We start from the raw sequence: 22,550 nt of genomic DNA on the forward strand, positions 1-22,550 counted from the left end.
TCCCTGAAAGCTCTGGCTCGGTTAGTTTAGCTGGTCAGAGCTACCCGGGTTGGGGTTTTCCCAGGGCCAATCAAGGCGTCAAGCGTCCGGCCGAACCGGAAGAGGATGCCGGGGAGGCAGGCGCGCTAAATCTAAAAAAATCCAAGACGTAGAAGGAGCAGGCATCTTTAATCTCAGTAAAGACACCTTGAACAGTGCTGAGATTCGAATTTTGGACAAAGGTCTAAAGTTCGCACCCCCACAACGCCTTAACAAGTTCCAAACTTATATGGATGTACATAAGTTTGTTAGAAAAATGAGTGTGAAGCGATATATGATGAGCAACCCAATAACCCAACAGACCAATGCACCCCGGCAATATCAACATTCCGGGTTAGCAAATGCATCGGTATTCAACCCACCAGGATCTTTAGCACCTTCACTGAAAGTGTTCAGAGACGTGGTGCTTAGAGACCTAGACCGAATTCAAGTACACAAAACCTCTCTATCCACTGATCTACAAACAGGATTAGACTCCTTATGTAATAATAAGAACTTGGTAATTAGGCCTGCTGACAAAGGGGGGGGGGGGGATAGCTGTCCTTGATAGGGATGACTACATGGCAGAAATGCATAGATTGTTGAATGACAACCAAACATATGTTACATTGCCCTCCGACCCTAAGATCAAATATAAAAAAGTGCTAGAGAGAATTGTGGAGGATGGTCATGAACTGGGGATACTCAATAAAAAGGAGAAGGCTTTCCTCATTCCGAAATGCCCGCGGACCCCAGTGATCTATTGTCTTCCCAAACTGCATAAGAGTCTGACTTCCCCCCCGGGTCGCCCCATTGTCAGTGGCATAGACTCTGTGACATCCCGGGTGGGGAAGTACATTGACTCTTATTTGCAGCCCCTAGTCCAAAGGACTCCATCTTATGTCAAGGATACCACACATATCCTGAATTTGTTGTCCGAACAGACTCCCACTGCAGACCTATGGCTGGTAACAGCAGATGTGTCCTCATTGTACACCATTATACCACACCATTTGGGTCTAGATGCAGTGAGGATGTTTCTTGATAGGGATTCCTTGATACCAGACCAACAGATCTCTTTCATTATGAGACTTCTGGAATTCGCCACACACCACAATTATTTTTGGTTTGATGGCAAATTTTATCGCCAGATCATGGGTGTGGCTATGGGGGCTAAATATGCCCCCTCCCTTGCCAACCTTTTCATGGCCCAGTGGGAGGAGGATGTCATCTATGCCCACCATAGACCTCAGTTGAGGCTGTGGGCAAGATACATCGATGACGTCCTCCTCCTCTGGGATGGCCATTACCATGAATTGGTGGCCTTCATGGAAATGCTAAATTCCAACTCAAGGGGCATTCAACTTAACTATGAATGTAATCAGTCTACTATCAACTTTCTTGATATAACTATATCTGTGAAGGATAATAGTTTTGTAACATCTACATATTTTAAAACAACTGATAGAAACTCATACATTCCAGTTGATAGCTGCCATTACGATCCCTGGCTAAAGGCAGTACCTAAGGGACAATACCTCCGCATCAGGAGAAATTGTTCCAACTATCAAGAGTTCCTTTCCCAGTCGAATGTCCTAACTGGAAGATTTCTGGAGAAGGGTTATGACCCAGAATTTCTCCAGAAAACACTTCTAGAGGTTCAGCAACAAGACAGGGCCCAACTTTTGAAACCAGGAAGTAATGAGGTCAATAACACTGCTTCCAATCCAGTTGCTGCACCTTTTATTACCCCCTTCTCTAGCCAGCACATGGTCATTAAAAACTTGATACGCCGTCACTGGCATATCCTAAATAATGACCCTGTCCTGAGCACCTCCCTACCGGAGAGACCTAGGGTTGTTTTTAAAGGAGCATCATCATTACGAAACCGTCTAGCCCCCAATGTGTTAGAACCTCCAAAACCCAGAAGTACCTTTTTGGATCAACTTACAGGGTACTACAAGTGTAACAGGTGTCAAATCTGCTCTTTGAATTCGATAAGGAAACGCAACACCAAAGCCTTCATTTCCCATAGTACTGGTAAATCACATGACATTGAGCCATTCATCTCTTGTGCCACCAAAGGAGTAGTATATTTACTTCAGTGTCCATGTGGTTACCAGTACATTGGTAGGACTAAACGTCCTATGAATGTGAGGCTTAATGAACACGTGGCAAACATTAGAAAATCTTTTCCAAAACATTCGGTCTCTAAGCACTACGCACAGGTGCATAACAGTGACCCAAAGGGCACGTTGTTCCTTGGAATAGATAAATTTATTCCACATTGGCGGGGCGAACCCCTAAGGAGAGGCATTTCACGTCTTGAGATGGCCTGGATATATAGGGTCAAATCCTATACGCCATTCGGATTAAATGTGGACACAGAGGTGAACGCATTTATTGACAACTCTTAATCACTCCTTATCTGGCTTCCCCCCCCCCCCCTCTTCCTTTCAAATGTAATGTATTGGTTATCATTGTCACTTCACATCCCTTATAGGTCGGCTGTGGCCTGTATTGTTATCATTGGTGTTTTTTATGCCTTCCAATGTTTATTGGGTTTGGAGAAGAAAGTGATTTACTTTTTTAATATATAATTTTTAATATATTTTTTAACTACTCTAACATCATTTGTTATTATCAATTAATTTATGTAATATATATTTATTTGTATATTATCCATTTGTGTTTATATTAGTCAAAATTTACAATTATGATCCATTTTAATGGGATTCTATCTTTTTGATGTTATGAGAACTACACAATAGAATCCATTACCGGAAATTCTCATATATAGTGAACCCTTTATTTTGGTCAATTACTTTATTACCTTACTTATTTTTCTTTTTGTGGTTCTGCACATTGACAATAAGGGCTGTGATCCCGGCCCATTTGGCTTTGTGGTTTGACTGCACGATATGTGTTTACATATTGCGATAGAAAGTGCAAATTCAGGGTTAATCCTGTTATGGGATTCACCATGGCTATTGTTATTGTTTTTCTTCACATCCTCTTCCGGTCCATGCAGCATGTTCCGGTTCCGGGTTACCATAGTTAAGATGGCGACAAGGGAACTTCCGGTCATCGATTGTATTGCTATTTAAAGGTGGCGTCAGCACGCCGCCCGTACCTTTGAAAATATCATCTCTGATGAAACGCGTCAGGACGCGGCATGCTGACGTCATCCCCACGTGATCCACCTACGAAGGACGGGCGAGCGGAGCCGTCCGGCCGGCGGCTTGCACATCCCTCTCCATTTTGCACATATCTTCTGACGTTTGTAAGTTTTTTTCTTTCTTGTACAATAAATTTATTTGGGGTTTTACGCTATGGCTCTTTCCTCTGTGTTCCCCGGCTAATTTTCGATCCACAACCTGAGCCCTTTCGGAGAAGTCCTGAGTGGAGGTTTCAGCTGTTGGATTCTCTATCTATCTATTTGCTGAGCTGGATGAGTCCCCATTTGGAAGCTCTAGCAGAGTCTGTTACTTCCCTGCTTGTATATCATTGGAGTCGGTAAGAGTACCTATACATACCATCGCTCACCCGGTCTGCATGTTCGGTGTCTCCTTCCCTTTATGCTTGAATCCTTTTCCATCTGGTAAGCAGCCATCTTCACTGGATAGATACCCTACACACTCTCTTGCCTGCTTTTCTTCACACAGCATTTGGTAAGGGGTACCTACGGAGTCTGCCTGGTGGTTGGTGTTCCACTTCTTTATTTGCACTGACTCTCCTCTGTATGAGACCTGCTGTGTGCACAACACTTGGGTGTTTATTTTGTTTGTTTTGTGGTTTTACGCTATGGCGTTTGCCTTGTTCTATTTTTTATAATCCAACATACACGCTGCTGGAGATCCACATCGTTATCACGAGGTCCCCTGATCCCCAACTTCTGAAGCGGGTTCGGAGTTATCCCTTATTGTTTGGCTATTTTTAGTTGGAACTCTGGTAAGCGGTACCTGAACAAGGCTTGACTGAATTTATCTGGTGTTATTCCCATTTAATTTTTGGATTTACACTATGGTGTCTATTTTTCTTTGTCTTTAATGTCCGATTGCTGAGATGCCCATTGCTATTGGGAGAATTATTGTGTCACAACCGTGAGGACAAGTGGATTATTCATCATTTGGCTTCCCTTAACCAGTTATTTGGTAAGCGGTATCTGCACAAGTCTTCACATCCACATTTTGTTATTGGACATTTATGGACTATTTCAGTTGATGGTTCATCTCACAGCGCAGCTTTTTTCTATTATTTTGTTTTGGGGTGTCTGTCGCACTTGAAGTTGCTGCTTATTATCACTTTGAATTAGCGCAGTTGTTTTTCTTTTTTTCTATATAAAATATGTTGTATTTTTGAGCACTAAAATTAGGACAATTCTAAAATTGCATTTGATAAAAATGTGCACTTAATATCATAGTAACATACAAAATTGAAACTATGAGCTTTTTATTCTCCAGGGTCTTTACTTTCAGAAAATATATACTGTTTGTGGAGTTTAACGAACCTTTAGGCCTAAAATGTGAATTGTTATATGTGCTCAAAAATTGAAACAATAGTCCTTATAGATATGTGGTTAAAAATAGCATTTTAGCATATCTATTTAGTAGTCTTGAAATGGCTCCTGTGGAAATGTATTTCAGATTTTCCTAGCTCTTACTTTAAAGAAACCTTTCCATATGCAGAGGTTAAACCTCTCTTTCTCCAAGTTTACTATATGGACCAGTTATGCATTTAAAGTATCTCACAAAAGTGAGTACACCCCTCACATTTTTGTAAATATTTTATTATATCTTTTTATGTGACAACTGAAGAAATGGCACTTTGCTACAATGTAAAGTAGTGAGTGTACAGCTTGTATAGCAGTGTCAATTTGTTGTCCCTTCAAAATAACTCAATACACAGCCATTATTGCCTAAACCACTGGCAGCAAAAGTGAGTACACCCCTAACTGAATATGTCCAAATTGGGCCCAAAGTGTCAATAATTTGTGTGGCTGCCATTATTTTCCAGCACTGCATTAACTCTCTTGGGCATGGAGTTAACCAGAGCTTCACAGGTTGCCACTGCAGTCCTCTTCCAACTCCTCCATGATGACATCATGGAGCTATTGACCTTGCACTCCTCCACCTCCAGTTTGAGGATGCCCCACAGATGCTCAATAGGGTTTAGGTCTGGAGACATGCTTGGCCAGTCCATCATCTTTACCCTCAGCTTCTTTAGCAAGGCAGTGGTGGTCTTGGAGGTGTGTTTGGGGTTGTTATCATGTTATAATACTGCCCTGCAGCCCAGTCTTCGAAGAGAGAGGATCATCCTCTGCTTCAGTATGTCACAGTACATGTTGGCATTCATGGTTCCCTCAAAGAACTAAAGCTCCCCAGTGCTGGCAGCACTCATGCAGCCCCAGCCATGACACTCCCACCACCATGCTTGACTGTAGGCAAGACACACTTGCCTTTGTACTCCTCACCTGGTTGCCACCACACATGCTTGACACCATCTGCACCAAATAAGGTTATCTTGGTCTCATCAAACCACAGGACATGGTTCCAGTAATCAATGTCCTTAGTCTGTTTGTCTTCATCAAACTGTTTGTGGGCTTTCTTGTGCATTGTCTTTAGAAGAGTCTTCCTTCTGAGACAACAGCCATGCAGACCAATTTGATGCAGTGTGCAGCGTATGGTCTGAGTACTGACAGGCTGACTCCCCACCCCTTCAACCTCTGCAGCACTCATACGTCTATTTCCCCAAAGACAAGCACTGGATATGACGCTGAGCACGTGCACTCAACTTCTTAAGTCGACCATGGCGAGGCCTGTTCTGAGTGGAACCTGTCCTATTATACCACTGTATGGTCTTTGCCACTGTGCTGCAGCTCAGTTTCAGGGTATTGGCAATCTTCTTATAGCCTAGTCCATCTTTTGGTAGAGCAACAATTCTTTTTTTCAGATCCTCATAAGGTTCTTTGCCATGAGGGGCCATGTTGAACTTCCAGTGACTAGTATGAGAGAGTGAGTGAGAGCAATAACACCAAATTTAACACACCTGCTCCCCATTCACACCTGAGACCTTGTAATACTAAAGAGCCACATGACACCGGGGAAGGAAAACGGCTAATTGGGGGCAATTTGGACATTTTCACTTAGGGGTGTACTCACTTTCATTGCCAGAAGTTTATAATGGCTGTGGGTTGAGTTATTTTGAGGGAACAGCAAATTTACAGTTATACAAGCTGTACACTCACTACTTTACATTGTAGCAAAGTGTCATTTCTTTAGTGTTGTCACATGAAAAGATATGATAAAATATTTACAAAAATGTGAGGGGTGTACTCTTTTGTGAGATAATGTATACAAGGCTCTTCTTTACCAGATTAAACACCTTCTTAGGGGAAAATAAAGTCAATTCAATTGCAATTCATGTAATACTTAAGTGCCATTTTAGTTGTACCTTTTCTTTGTTGAATGTAAGATATCTCTAATGAATTAATATGTGCATTTGTACCTGTTTCTGGCTCCTTCCATATGTAGTGTATGTTATATTAAAGTGGACCTGAATTTAAAGAGTGAAGTTATGTCATCTTAAAGGGAATATCTAATAATGTAATTGTACTTAAGTAGCACCCCGAAAGAGCTTCCCTTTGTCTTGAATTGCTGAAAAATATCAGTGCACTCGCTGTGGCTTGAGTCGCACAGTTGTTTGAGTTTTAAAGCACTGTACCTGTGACCACAAGTCTCAACTAATTTGTAGCGAGATTTAGTGATGCCACTGCTGTGCTTCAATGTTCTCCTTGGTAGTGACAAAGCTATAACTGAGAACATAGTTACAGTGTCAGGATTTCCCTGCTTTCCTTCATTCATTCTGTAGATCTGTGATTTCTGCACCAAACGTCATCACGTCACCAATCATCAGTGAAGGCAGCTCTGATATGGGGAAACCCAGCCCTTCTCCTCTACCAAGATGGCCATCTCCACACCAAAACACAGTGCAGGACAAGAAATGGTATGTCAGTATTGGGAACATGATCAGCTGAGGCAATACTTGGGATTAGGCCTTTGCTCTCTGCTTGCTTTTTGTAGCACAGCTTTCACTGTTCAGGTCCCATTTAAGAAATGCCATCTCCCCATGTAATAGGGATACACTTTGAACAGTTTCTGATTTATATAATGTGTTACCATTGTGTGACTTGAAAGTTTCTATAAGAGGAATTAATTCATCTTGTATCCTGGCTTCTATTGTTTTCTTTCCCATTCCAAAGTCTCGAAGAGTTGAGAGTGTGAACCTCCTAATGGCTTTCCAATGTTCTCCATTACTAAACACTATGCCTGAAATACACATAATAACATGTAAGTAAGCAGTTTATCATCATACACAGTGGTCTTTATTTAAAGTCTATGAATGAAATGTGATCTATAAATGGAGGGCAAGCAGATGATTGAAAGGTCTGTCCCCTCCATTCAAAGATTTTGTTTCATTCATAGAAGCTGTAGATACCACTTCTAAGACTGGTGGAGCTGGGCAGAAAGGTTGGACATAGTTGAGCACAGTTGATGAATGTCTGTGACAGCTACCTTAGTTCTATTAACCCATTCCACACCAGACAATTACTGTGGGGGCAGGGGTGTATGATGATATCAGTGGGACCATGTGCAAAATCAAAAGTGGGCCCTAGGCATTAATGAAGAATTAAATGTGGCACACGTAAGGCATCGTGGTGAAAAGTGGATGTGGTTTAAATTGTGCTAAATATTGGGCATGGCATAAAGGGGGTGTGATTAAAAAGAGTCTGAGAAGACTTACATAGTGCAGAATGTGGTAATGTTAAATAGGGAATGTACAGTGCCCAGTGTATGGGGGTGGGTAGTATGTGCAGGAGAGGAGTACAGAGTGTACAGCGGTGGGTAGTATGTGCAGGAGAGGTTTGCGGAGTGTATGGCAGTGGGTAGTATGTGTAGTGAGAGGGATGCAGAGTGTATGGCAGTGGGTAGTATGTGCAGGAGAAGAGTGCGGAGTGCTTGAAGGTGGGTAGTATGTGCAGGAGAGGAGTATGGAGTGTATGTTGGTGGGTATTATGTGCAGGAGAGGAGTGCAGAGTGTATGGCAGTGGGTAGTATGTGCAGGAGAGGAGTATGGAGTGTATGTTGGTGGGTATTATGTGCAGGAGAGGAGTGCAGAGTGTATGGCAGTGGGTAGTATGTGCAGGAGAGGAGTGTGGAGTTTATGGCGTGGGTAATATGTGCAGGTGAGGAGTGCGGAGTGTACAGTGGTGGGTAGAATGTGCAGGATGGTGTCAGTAGGGCAGTGGAGAGTGTCAGTAGTTCTTTATTTTTATTTTTTTTTATTTTTTACAATTAGATTTTTTAATATTCATTGCAATTCTTTATTTTTTATTTTTTTAATAGCCCTGTTGGGAGGCTTTGATAAGATATAAAGGGTCTAAACAGACACCTGACATCTTTCCATTGAGACAGACAAAGAGACTAAGAACATAGATTCCCCAATCCATTTCTCTGCAGTCTCAGCTGCACTGAATATGAATGAACAGAGTCAGTGGTGACTCTGTTCATTTAGAATAGAAAGGGGCCAGTAAATTACATATTTACCGGCCTCTTCCTCCCATCTCCAGCCTGACAGTTCCCCGCAGCAGCCAGCAGGAGAGGAGAAGAGGTAAGCCAGCAGTGCTGCAGGGGGACAAGGAGGGGCATGAGAAGGACACAGGGGGGCCAGAGGTCAACACAGAAGGCCACAGGGGGACAGTAGAGGGTGATCAGTTTGGTGGTGGGGGGTACAAGCACCAATCTCCCTGTATAGCTTTCAATGAAACAGCTGACAGCCCTGGGAGGGAGAGGAGAAGAAGTTCCTCCCTCTCTACTTCTCCTCGTCTCCCTTCTGCAGCTGTCAGCTGCTTCGATAAAAGCTATACAGGGAGATTGGTTCCTTTAACTGCCCCCACCACCGCACCGATCATCCCTGGCTGTCAACTAGAGATGGATCATCCATGGGTGCAGGGTGGGTCAGAGCACAGTGGACCCCCTTCTGGAGGCCGTGTTCAGTAGACACCCTGCACCCATTGATGATATGCCACTGTGTGGGGGGCATTGGTGGAAGAAGATTTATATTCAACAAGGACACAACAACACAAAGAATGCGTTTCATAAAAGGTAAGCAATACACCTTGTGCTTATTCTCTTTATTTTATTTTAAGTAAACTTAGTCTTTAAAGATAAAAAAAAAATAAAAAAAATCCATGCCCAACGTATACTATTGCTGTGTTAGGGCAGTTTTATGATAACTCATGCTCAGACCTTGTGTATATAAAGCTTGATTTTAAAACTTGTGGGCAAAATAAGAGCTGATTTGGATTCACAATTATGCACAAATCATCACACTGGCCAGCTGAGTTCAAGACTTGTGGCTTGAGATATCATTGCTGGCCACATACATGTTCTAAATATTGCTGGACTAGGTGCAGTAATTAAACCAAGAAAAAATATAATCTATACAGAAAATTATAACTTTAAGCTTACCTTTTTCTTTACTTATTAGTTTAAACAATGGCATATCTGCTCTTTCTCCAAAATCATCAGCTTGGTTGACAAGAGCATCCTTCACAGCCCTGTATCCTGCTATTACCACCATCGCCTTGGGTCCGAAATGTACAGTGAAGATTTCTCCATACTTCTCATGGAGCTGCAATACAAAGCAATTTTAATTTATTAGTAACTGGACCTATAAAACTTAACTCTTTACGTACTTTCTTGAACGTTCATCTCAAAGATCAAAACATTCAGGGACATCGGAAATGAATATGTCCACACACACCTACACAGGTTGAACTGGATGGACTATTGTCTTTATTCAACCTCAACTACTATGTAACTACTATGTAACTCAACTTCTATCCCAACTATCAAAAAATATTCTTCCAGAAAAATTAGACATTTTTTCTTTAAGCATGGCACACACATTTTGCTTCATCTGTCACTTAGTATGGAAGATTTATCTTAGAGTGAGCATTTTTTATTAGAAAAGTAGGAAACTAACCATCTCCAAAACAAGCAAATAATTCTGGATGAAATCATGTTTAAGTAATAAACTTGAGATGAGTACCCCACCTAGTAGCGGTTTACCGCTTGAATCCTTGGTGCCATTTTAAATGAGTAAGCAGCTATTTGTCCCAGCGCAATTTTAAAATGGCACATGGACTCAAGGGTTCTCTTAAGTCCCAGCTGGCCCAGGTGACTTAAGCATGAAATCATGCATTGTCATTGCCTTAAACACCCAGTGGATGAGGCATTTACTTAGAGGACTAACGTGTAAAAAGGTTACTACCCAGAAGTCCATAGTCCTTTTGGAGAGGCCTTTTTGAGTACATTTTTCAAGAAAATTTAGCTTGAAGTCTTCTTACTTGTGCTCTGGTAAAGTAACTATAGAAAAGAAAATATATATGTAGCTTCCTCTAGTGTGAAACTAGTGTCGGTAAATGTATTTTGTGACTCATGGTAGTTGTATGAGTCATTTAATTGGGACAGGGTTCAGATTCAGGTCAGACTGGAAGGCTCTGCAGACCAATCCTCTATCGCCTCCCCCTGGTTCTGGAGGTCCCTGGAAACTTCTAGAAGCTAGTGGACAGAGGGGAAGAGGCTGGGTCTGAATGTTGGTGGGTGTTTGGACCAATCCCCAGGCAGGAGGCCTGGCAGGATGGCTGAACAAGCCCATAAATGGTGGAGCCTGAGCAGCAGGTGAGTCGGTGAAGATGGACTGCTAAGGTTGCTGTTGTGTGGCCTGGGAGCGGACCTCTGGGGACTCTGCCTCCAGGCAGGAGCTGAGACAAGGAAGGAGAGGATTCTTCATTATCTTTGGATATCCGGGCTGGCATGGGAAGATCTGATAGGTTGAAGGCCTGAACAGGAGTCTTTCCCAGTGCAGGGGGGGGGGGGGGGCAAAAGACAGTGTGAGTATCTCAGCACACCCAGGGGTATACAAGGGAAAGATTACCAGATGTAGAATACTTTTCATGGGCAGCGTTGTGCTAAATCCTGATCCTTTGTCCTAGGGAGTTCTTCAGAGCAGCCAGGTGGGCTGGTAGTCAAGCAGCCAGGTGGGCTGGTAGTATCTGCAAGCATCAGACTGGGTGAAGTACTACATAGGAGACAAGATACCTCTGCATGCAGTTTTCAACTTTGTACTATTTCACTAAAGGAGACTGAGAGTTCCTGGTTCATTAAGAACTTTGCCACTGATCCATAGAGACTGTGATTATTTCGGAGAGAGTACAGTCCAGGATCTTCTTTTTTGTTTTCCCCAACAAAACAACAAAAACAAGCCAATGGACTGATTTCTTGTGTCTAGATGCAAGTTGTCAATGTGTGTTGCCTGGCTGTGCAGGGATATGGGGACTCAATATCAAGTAGCTCCTGCAAGGGTAGTTATACATATAATTTTTATAATTTGAACAAAGTTACAGTTTGCCAACACTGGAGCCCATGTCTATGTTGAGTTGATGCAGTTCAAGAAGGAATAGACATGTTGAGCTTTTATAAAAAAAACACTTTTCAGAGTCTGATTTCTGCATTCGTTTTTGGCTTCACTGCAGTCAGTGGAGCAGTAATCTAATGATTTTGTCTGGCCAGGATTTCCTAAGCTGGGGTGTTTGATTTCTCTTACCTGCTTCTGGAAAAAGCTTCCACAATATAGGGCAGGGAGAGTCAAATGAACAGCATGAATATTTATCATGCTCCAGTCAATCCATGATGGGAGGCCTTTCTCAAGTTTTCTTCCCTCTGCCAGGAGGGTTCCAGTTCTCCTGGGGTTGCAATTATTGACTGGCACTGCACTGCGCTGAAAAAAAAAAAAGTACTGCATGCACAGCGCCCGCACACCACCACAACAAAGTGGGGTGAACCGGGCAGATAGCGAGACAAAGCTTTCTACTTCTGGTGTGAATCTAGCCTTACTGAGGGTCTCTCGGTGAAAGCTGGATAGTGATCAACTCCTGGGATATTGTGAGTAGGACCAGGTTTGGGACTTTTATGTGTGACTGTAGCTATAAAGGTTTAGCTAGAAATATGTCCTCCTATTATAGCTAGATTTTGGAGTCTCCTGCATCCTTACCCCTCTCCTGTTCAAGTTTCTGCAATAAATCTACAATCTTGTTGGTGTGCTTGGAACTGTGCTTGTGAGACTGGCAGCCACTGTACTAGCAAGGTAGGGACCTAGGCATATTCTCATATAGCCCCCCCCCCCCAGGAGTGAGCTTATTTTATTTTCTTTCCCTCTCTATTACCATGACCTGGAAGGCTCTTCCATTTTATTGTGTAGCAGCCCACATGGTACTTTCTATTTTCAGCTTGATGTGATGGGATTCCATGATATCAGTGGTCCGGCTGTCTTGCAAGTTCAGTTGCCAAAGTGCTGGTGATCGTAGAGCGCATATACCTGCACATATTGAGCTCTCATTGGCTGTCGAGTCGCCTGGCAGCTGCAAAAATAAAGGAGTGCATCCGAAATGAAAAATCAGCACAAGGAACATAGCTTACAGTCAGTAGGATGTGTTCCTTGTGCTTTTCTGTTAGTTGAAATCCACCGCTGAAATCCATCCCGCTTCCCCCAGCACCGTAATCTTCCAGTGGGGTGGTGGTTAAAGACTTTAGGCAAATTTTTCTTAAAGAATGTACTCAAAAAGCCCTCTTCAAAGGGCCAAAGGACTTCTGGGTGGTAACATTTTTACACGTCAGTCCTCTAAGTAAATGCCTCATCCACTGGGTGTTTAAGGCCATCACAATGCATCATTTCATGCTGAAGTCACCTGGGCCAGCAAGGATTTAAGGGAACCTTTGAGTCCATGTGCCATTTTAAAACTGTGCTGGGACAAATAGCTGCTTACTCATTTAAAATGGCACCCAGGATTCAAGCAGGAAAACACTACTACATGGGGTATTCATTTCAAGCTTATTATTTAAACATGATTTCATTCAAAATTCTTTGCTTGATTTGGAGACGGTTAGCTTCCTACCAGAGGCGTAACTAGAACCTTCAGGGCCCGGTGCAAGGAACCATGAAGGACCCCCCAGACCCCTGGCCGGGGCCCTTCCCTTTAAGCCTGGGGCTCTTCTCACTGATCCTAGGGGCCTTTACTCTCATTGCGGGGCCCTTTATTATGGTCCCGCAGCGGGACCCTTTCACAGGTTTTCAAAAAAAAAAAAAAAACTGCAGAGGTGATCAAATACCACCAAAAGAAAGCTCTGTTTGTGGGGAAAAAAGGCCATCGATTTTATTTGTGCACAGTGTTTCACGACCGCACAATTGCAAGTTAAAATAATACAGTGCCGTATCACAAAAAATGGCCTGGTTAAGAAGGGGGGTAAACCTTCCGCAGCAGAAGTGGTATATGAACAAGCTGAAGTTAGAAGCTGATTGGATACCATGCACAGCTGCACCAGATTTTGCTCTCTCCAGTTTTAGTAAATCAGCCCCAGTATCTGCTTATAACTGTGAACTTTACACTTATAAGCAACCATTTTTTTCTGAATAAAAACTATTCATTTAGTGCTTACTATTGATTGGCCACAGCTAATCACATGGTACAGATGGGCTGTGATTGGCCCTGTCTGTACCATGTGATCACTGTGACCAATCACAGAGCTCACCACAATAGTACACAATAAATGGCATGAAACAAAGCACAGCAGATCTCGTAGTACTGGCAGAGGGCTAGTACAGTGATCTGTCATCAGGTGTGTCCGGTGGACACCATGGGTGGCAGATCATGCCAAGGCGTGATTCTGGGAGGACGTCAAGTGACAGGGTAACAGGGCTTCCACTGGGCTGTCATATTACAATAGGCCGGGAAGGAAGCAGGTAAACTGTGTTTGTGTGCACTAATATTTATCTTAGTGTATTTTTCTGAAAGTTTAGATTTGATAAACTATTGCACAAATATTGAGCGACATAAAAAATGCAACTACCGTCTTTTTTTTTCCACACAGCTTCTGTGTTCATAAAAATACATAATGTTCTAGGGATTTTCAGTCATTTTATAGTCAAAAATACAGATTTTAGCGTGTGTAAAAAAAAAAATGTTCCATAGGGGTAGTTAACCTTACTACTAGCAATACACCTAACAAGGAGTTATATGGATATTTTATTTTAACCACTTCAGCCCCGGAAGGTTTTACCCCCTAATGACCAGGCCATTTTTTTGCGATTCGGCACTGCGTTGCTTTACCTGACAATTGCGCAGTTGTACGATGCCATATCCAAATACAATTGATGTCCTTTTTTTCCCACGAATAGAGCTTTCTTTTGGTGATAATGGATCACCTCTGCGATTTTTCGTTTTTGCGCTAAGCAAAAAAATTGCGTACATTTTGAAAAAACCCCAATATTTTCTACTTTCTGCTAAAAAACATTTCCAATGAAAAAATGTAATGCTAAATAAAAAAAAAATAAATAAATAAAAGTGCTAAATAATATTTAGCACAATCTTTCCCTGCCTTTCTGACAAGAGAGCCGTCTTGCATTGTTTACATACCAGACGGCTCTCCTGTCAGTTATGCCGAAGATCGTGGGAGGCCGGCGGCGATCAAGCCTGCTCCTCCCATGGTCTGCCTCACGCTGTGTCTAATTACCACGTGCCCATAATCACGTAGATCTATGTGATTATGCGCATCCGAGCCTCCCTGCTGCAGTAAATCTGCGTGGGGCGGTCGGCAAGTGGTCATTATTACAGATTTGTAAGTATACATTGTTCATAACCCTAAAAAGAATTAAAATAGCTTCCTCCAGAAATATAAATCATTAAAATATCAGCTTTATAAATGTGTACTTTTTTAGTTTAGAAATATACTGTATTTACTTAATAATGGTGATAAAAAAAATGATGATGATTCTTTAAGCAAACTTTCCTAACTTCCGACCATTTGGCTGTACACCATTTTAACAGAGTTCAAGTAAGGTGACTACATGCTTGCCAACAGTACAAAATACTATTTGATATTAACCAGTTCAGCTTTTGTACCTAAAGACTGTTATGGACAACAGCCTGTTGCTTTAGCGATAACGTTGTCATAAATTAAAGTGCTATTAAAGAAAAAAAGAAAAATTACATATGTGATGCAGTCCGTCACTAGTCCCCCCTGTAAAACATATATATTTTTTATATGATCCTGTTGTTAGTTTTCTACTTTCTTTACCAGACCAAGCTTTTCAGCAAAAGTTGCAGTTAGAGGGTTGAGACAAACCATTTACACTGACAGGGGTTCTTTCAAAGGTTAGTTTTTATCCCTTTAGTCAAAACCTTTATCCCAAAATTAAAAAACAATTTCTGTAACTGCTTAAAAAGTGTTAGCTAAAGTTATGCTTTCTTTTTTTAGTCATTTATGTAAAGTCCATCTTAACCGCTTGCCGACCAGCGACCACCACACGACTATTTACGTCGGCAGTCAGCCCCTCACAGGCAAAGCGACGTAGGGCTACGTCGCTAGCCTGTGAGGCTCTAGGGAGCAAGCGCGCGCCGCCGGAGGCGCGCTCCCGCTCCTGCGCGGTCACGGACCCCCCCGTGCGTGTGCCCGGCGGACCCGATGTTAAAAAATTTTGATTTTTACATTTTTTTGGGGGGAATTTCATCTAAAAAAATTTGAAAAATATTGTTATTTTTGCAAAATTGACGCTCTTTTTTTGTTTATAGTGCATGATCAAAAAATCGCACAGGTGATCAAATACCAACAAAAGAAAGCTCTGTTTGTGGGAAAAAAAGGACGTCAAATTTGTTTAGGTACAGCATCGCACGACCGCGTAATTGTCCGTTAAATTCAAGCAGTGCCGAATCGCAAAATAGGCCCTGGTCAGGAAGGGGGTAAAATCTTCCAGGGCTTAAGTGGTTAATCTACCAGCCCATCTAACACCACCCTCTCCAGACACTGCTGCTGTCAAAGGGTGACTCCTTTCCTCCTCCATAGATAGAAGAGCCACCCTAGGGCAGTAAGTTTGTTACTGGCCAGATCACTTGGTAAAAATAAAGGAAAAAAGCTTAACCACTTGCCGACCGCCGCACGCCGATCTACGTCGGCGGTCAGCCCCTCACAGGCAAAGTGACGTAGGGCTACGTCACTAGCTTGTGAGGGTCTAGGGAGCGAGCGCGCGCCGCCGGAGGCACGCTCCCGCTCCCGCGTGGTCACGGACCCCCCCGCGCGTGTGACCGGCGGACCCGATGTCCCCCGGCCACTCTGCGATCGGCGGGGGAGAGGGAGAAAGTCAGGCAGCTTGTGTAAACAAGCTGCCTGTCATTCTCCCCTCTGTATGAGAGCTGATCATATGGATCTACTATGTAGATCCGTTGATCACTCTGCATACAGCTGAAGCCACAGCCAATCACAGTAAGAATCATGCCCCTAGGGACACACACAGCCCCTCCCTCTCAAATAAAGTTAACCCCTTCACTACCAGTGTATTTTTACAGTAACAGTGCATATATATAGCACTGATTACTGTAGAAATGTCACTGGTAACCCCAAAAGTGTCAAAAATGTCAGTCAAGGGTCCGATCTGTCTGCCGCAATGTCGCAGTACCGCAAAAAAAATCGCAGATCGCCGCCATTACGCGTTAAAAAAAAAAACAACAAAAATGACAAAAATCTTTCCCTTAGTCAGTAAACGCAATAACTTTTGCGCAAACCAATCAAAATACGCTTTTTGTGATTTTTTTTACCAAACATAGGTAGCATAAAACAAATTGGCCGAAAATGTTAAAAAATTTTGATTTTTACATTTTTTTGGGGGGGAATTTCATATAAAAAAAAGGGAAAAATATTGCTATTTTTGCAAAATTGACGCTCTTTTTTTGTTTATAGCGCGTGATCAAAAAATTGCACAGGTGATCAAATACCCCCAAAAGAAAGCTCTGTTTGTGGGAAAAAAAGGACGCCAAATTCGTTTAGGTACAGCGTAGCACGACCGCGCAATTGTCCGTTAAAGTCACGCAGTGCCGAATCGCAAAATACCCCCTGGTCGTTTAGCAACCAAATCCTCCGGGGCTTAAGTGGTTAAAAAGAGAAACAAATACTTACAGAAATGTTTATAACTCTGTTACATACACTGTGTTATTTCTATTATATGTTTGCATTTTGTAATTGTAACTTAATTTTACAATAAAAGTTTATTATTGTGAAAAAAGCAAACAAAAGAAAAAAACAAATGCAGCAACCACATTTAGTCCCGGTTCACAGTGGGGCAACTTTTTAGGCGACTTAGCCGCCTGACAATTCGCTCTCCATTCAGTGTAATGGAACCGTTCTAACTGGAGCACCTCAAGTCGCTTCCGACTTAGAAAAATTTTCCTTCACTACTTTGGGGTTGACTTGCATTGACTTCTATTAGAGAAGTCGTTTGCAAGCCCCACTGAAGTCGTGCTGCACGGTGCTGCTTCAGATTCGGGCGACTTTGAAGCCGCCCCAGTGTGAACCCAGCCTTAAGGCTTAGAAACCTGCAGTATATATATATATACGTGTTTTGTTTATGAGTTAATTACTGCTTTAAGATTATAAAGTAATATATAAAATTGTTTTTTTTTTTTTATGGGGGGGGGTCAACGACCGTTGCAGACGGTATCTATGAGTGCCATTTACACAGAAGTGGAAGGACGCAAGGACAAGGTTCAGAGTGTAGGATATACTGTATGTCCTAGGGTCTATCTCCTATGGCCACATCTGGAAGTGGATAAAAGATTTATAATCATAGAATTCAGGAATGCATTATCTTCTATATATACCATATGCCAAAATACGTCCATATGTAAAATACTGTATGCACACATATATATATATATATATATATATATATATAGATATAACCAAGTAGCCTTATTGTAAATATATTTTCATGCATTAATGTGAACTTGATCTACCTCCATTAGTGACTCATGTAGGTTTTTCAGGTCCACCACATTGAGGTTCCCAATAATAGGAAAAGGTTTAGGGCCTGGTGGCATCTTTCCATTGCTCTTCTTAGATCCAATAATCCAGTAGAAAAATAATACAATACATGTAAAATACAATAGCAAGTCAATCCTTGTCAGGATGTAGGTGAGAAGAGTCATAGTGAACGGCTATTATAGTAAAATGCTAATAGCATCCCTAGATTCTCTACACAACATTTATATTCAGGGGATTATTTATTAACATATTTATCTGATCTATGGAACTTGCAAACTTTAGCACCCTGTTGATTCATTGGCAGTTTCTCTAATTTGTGATTACATAATCTTAGATTTGTACTCCTCAAACCTGTACAGCCTTTTTATTTAGTTAAGTGAAAGCGATAGTTATTTTAAGCAGTTTTAATACACAAACTTAATGTTCACATTAAATGCATTACAGTGTGAACTATAAATTAACAACTTCAATGCTGGGCACTTTCAACCCCTTCCTGCCCAGGCAAATTTTCAAATTTAAATGACAATTGTGCAGTCATGCAATGCTGTACCCAAATTAAATTTGCATCATTATTTTTTGAAAGATAGAGCTTTCTTTTGGTGGTATTTAATCACCATGGAATTTTTATTTTTTTGCTAAAAAAAAAAAAAAAGGCCGAACATTTTGAAAAAAAAAGTTTTTCTTAGTTTCTGTTAAATTTGTTTGAAAATAAGTATTTTTTCTAATTCCCTGATGTGAAACTGCACTGATGGGCGCTAAATGGCTGCACTGATGAGGTGGCACTGATAGGATGGCAGAAGAAAAACTAGCTCAGTCTATGAAAAAGGGGGATAAGACATTCTTCAGATATATCAATGAAAAAAGGAAATTAAAACAAGGAATAACTAAATTAAAAACAAAGGACGGAAGGTATGTAGAAGAGAATAAAGGGCTAGCCGACTGCCTTAATGAATACTTCTGTTCAGTTTTTACAGAAGAAAAAGAAGGAGAAGGACCTCCACTTGAAAGTATGACTAATGAATCGTTTGATGCATGTGTCTTTACAGAGGAAGACGTTTTAAGATTGCTGTCTAAAGTGAAGACAAATAAGTCACAGGGTCCTGATGAGATACACCCAAAATTATTAAAAGAGCTTAGTGGTGAGCTGGCAAAACCATTAACAGATTTATTTAACCAATCATTAGTAACAGGAGTCGTCCCGGAAGATTGGAAATTGGCAAATGTCGTGCCCATTCACAAGAAAGGTAGTAGGGAGGAATCGAGCAACTATAGACCAGTGAGTCTGACATCAATAGTAGGCAAATTAATGGAAACCCTATTAAAGGATAGGATTGTGGAACATCTTAAATCCCATGGATTGCAAGATGAAAAACAACATGGGTTTACTTCAGGGAGATCATGTCAAACAAATCTTATACATTTTTTTGACTGGGTGACTAAAATAATAGACGGTGGAGGTGCAGTAGACATTGCATATCTAGATTTTAGTAAGGCTTTTGACACTGTCCCACATAGAAGACTTATCAATAAACTGCAGTCATTGACCATGGACTCCCATATTGTTGAGTGGATTAGGCAGTGGCTGAGTGACAGACAACAGAGGGTTGTAGTCAATGGAGAACATTCAGAACAAGGTCATGTTACCAGTGGGGTACCTCAGGGATCTGTACTGGGACCAATTTTGTTTAATATCTTCATAAGTGATATTACAAAAGGCCTCGATGGTAAGGTTTGTCTTTTTGCTGATGACACAAAGATATGTAACAGGGTTGATGTTCCTGGAGGGAAACGTCAAATGGAAAAGGATTTAGGAAAACTAGAAGAATGGTCAGAACTCTGGCAACTGAAATTTAATGTGGATAAGTGCAAGATAATGCACCTGGGGCGTAAAAACCCAAGGGCAGATTATAGAATATTTGACACAGTCCTGACCTCAGTATCTGAGGAAAGGGATTTAGGAGTAATTATTTCAGAAGACTTAAAGGTGGGAAGACAATGTAATAGAGCAGCACGAAATGCCAGCAGAATGCTTGGATGTATAGGGAGAGGTATAAGCAGTAGAAAGAGAGTGCTTATGCCGCTGTACAGAACACTGGTGAGACCTCACTTGGAGTATTGTGCGCAGTACTGGAGGCCATATCTCCAGAAGGATATAGATACTCTAGAGAGAGTTCAGAGAAGAGCTACTAAACTAGTACATGGATTGCAGGAAAAAACTTACCAGGAAAGGTTAAAGGACCTTAACATGTATAGCTTGGAAGAAAGAAGAGACAGAGGGGATATGATAGAAACTTTTAAATACATAAAGGGAATCAACTCTGTAAAGGAGGAGAGCATATTTAAAAGAAGAAAAACTACCACAAGAGGACACAGTTTTAAATTAGAGGGGCAAAGGTTTAAAAGTAATATGAGGAAGTATTACTTTACTGAGAGAGTAGTGGATGCTAGAATAACCTTCCTGCAGAAGTGGTAGCTGCAAATACAGTGAAGGAGTTTAAGCATGCATGGGATAGGCATAAGGCTATCCTTCATATAAGATAGGGCCAGGGACTATTCATAGGATTCAGATATATTGGGCAGACTAGATGGGCCAAATGGTTCTTATCTGCTGACACATTCTATGTTTCTATGAAGGGCACTGATGAGGAGGCACTAATATGCAGCACTCATGGACACTGATAGGCGGCACTGATATTCAACACTGATGAGCAATGATAGGTGCCACTGATAGGTGGCAATGATGGGCACTGAGTGGCGGCACTGATGGGCGGCACTAATGAGCAGACACTAATGGGCACTGAAAGGCAGCACTGACTGGCAACACTGGTGGGCAGTGATTGGCATCACTGATGGGCACTGATTGGCATCACTGATGGGCACTGTTGGGGCTGCACTGATTATCGTGCAGCTCTCCCCTGTGGGAAAATGCCACTGATCAGCTCTCGTCTCCTCTTATACTGTCAGAGTGAGGAGAGGAAAGCAGAAAACCGGCATTTCCTTGTGTACATGTAATCAGCTGTGATCGGACACAGCTGATCACATGGGTAAAAAGCCTCGACATCGGCTCCTTACCAAGATCTGGGATGCGCCATGTCCCAGGGACACAGTGCGCTGCCTATCGCCATGCTGTGCGACCCCCCCCCCCCCGGGTGCACAAGCGCAACAGGAGTGGGATGATGTCAGATAACGTTGTCCCAGAATGAGAGTTCCACCCTCCCGCCGTCATTTGTCTATACGGCGGTTGGGAGGTGGTTAAACAATATATTCTCGGTCTTACAGAATAAATTTACTTCAAGTGTTACTAAGCCCACAACAATAAATCAGCTTGTATATGCAGTAAAACATGCTTCTTATACTCACTGTGGAATGTAAGGGTTTATTCCTCCATATTGTGTAAAAAGGCTGTTTGATCCTGTCTTCTCTGATCCTCCCCTTTTCCCACTGTCCCCAATCCATCTCCTCATAAGACAGAGCCTTTGAGGCACTCTGCACATGCCCAGTTTGATGTGTATTGCTAGAGAGTTTTTTTTTCTTGCGAGGGGGGCATGTGATCAGCACAGGGCCAATCAGCACTATCCAGGAAGAGGGTCAAGGGTCATGTAGCCTCAAAGAACAATCTGGAGCTGCACAATTTCTAAAAAGAGAGGAGGCATAATAGACAGCAGCTCACTATGCTGAATATAATTTGGGATACAATTACAAACTACTGAGATGACCATCTTGCCTGGGACAGTGGGATGTCACTGACACCCCCCTCCCCACCCTCTTCCGCATTCACAACCGGGAAAGGTCACCGTAGACATTTATATAAATACAATATATTTTACAAGTAGAGATTAGGGATGATCGAACTTTTGAAAAGTTTGGTTTGGCCAGAACATCCGAACTACCCGAAATTTCGGCCCGGATTTCAGAACCCCATTGAAATCAATGGACCCAAACTTTGGTAATCAAAAAACACAATTTTAACCACTTCAATACAGGGCACTTCCCTCCCTTCCCGCCCAGGCCAATTTTCCCCTTTTAGCGCTGTTGCATTTTGAATGACAATTGCGCGGTCATGCAACACTGTACTTACACCAAATTTATATAATTTTCCCCCCACAAATAGAGCTTTCTTTTGGTGGTATTTGATCACCTGTGCGATTTTTACTTTTTGCTAAACAAATAAAAAAAGACAGAAAAGTTTGAAAAAAAAAAAGTTTTTTTGTTTATGTTATACAATTTTGTAAATAAATAAGTTTTTTCCTGCACTGATGAGCACTGATGAGACTGCACTGACAGGCACTGATGAGGAGGCAATGATGGGGTGGCACTGATGGGGTGGCACTGATGGGGTGGCACTGATAGGCGGCACTGATAGGCACTGATATGTGGCACTGATAGGTAGCACTGATAAGCAGCATTGGTGGGCACTGATAGGCGGCACTGCTGGGCACTGATAGGCGGCATTGATGGGCACTGATAGGCGGCACTGACGGCACTGATAGGTGGCACTGACGGGCACTAATGGGCACTGATAGGCAGCACTGGTGGGCACTGATGGGCGGCACTGATCGCCAATGACGGGCGGCACTGATGGGCACTAATGGGCACTGA

At 42.2% G+C, this 22,550-nt stretch overlaps 1 protein-coding gene across 1 annotated transcript in view; it reads right to left on the reverse strand.

Moving 5' to 3' along the window:
* LOC309558636 (uncharacterized protein) overlaps window positions 1-22,550 on the reverse strand; it is a 526,969-nt gene that overhangs the window by 60,889 nt on the left and 443,530 nt on the right. The window contains exons 11-13 of the mRNA XM_082261702.1: window positions 17,924-18,124; window positions 9,549-9,711; window positions 7,197-7,346 (exon numbers count right to left, since the gene is read on the reverse strand). Of these exons, the coding sequence (XP_082117828.1) occupies window positions 7,197-7,346; window positions 9,549-9,711; window positions 17,924-18,124 (514 nt within the window). The remainder of the gene's footprint in view (window positions 1-7,196; window positions 7,347-9,548; window positions 9,712-17,923; window positions 18,125-22,550) is intronic.

The sequence above is a fragment of the Pelophylax lessonae genome (assembly GCF_965119305.1).
Source record: "Pelophylax lessonae genome assembly, chromosome: 6".
NCBI classification, from domain to species: Eukaryota; Metazoa; Chordata; class Amphibia; order Anura; family Ranidae; genus Pelophylax; species Pelophylax lessonae.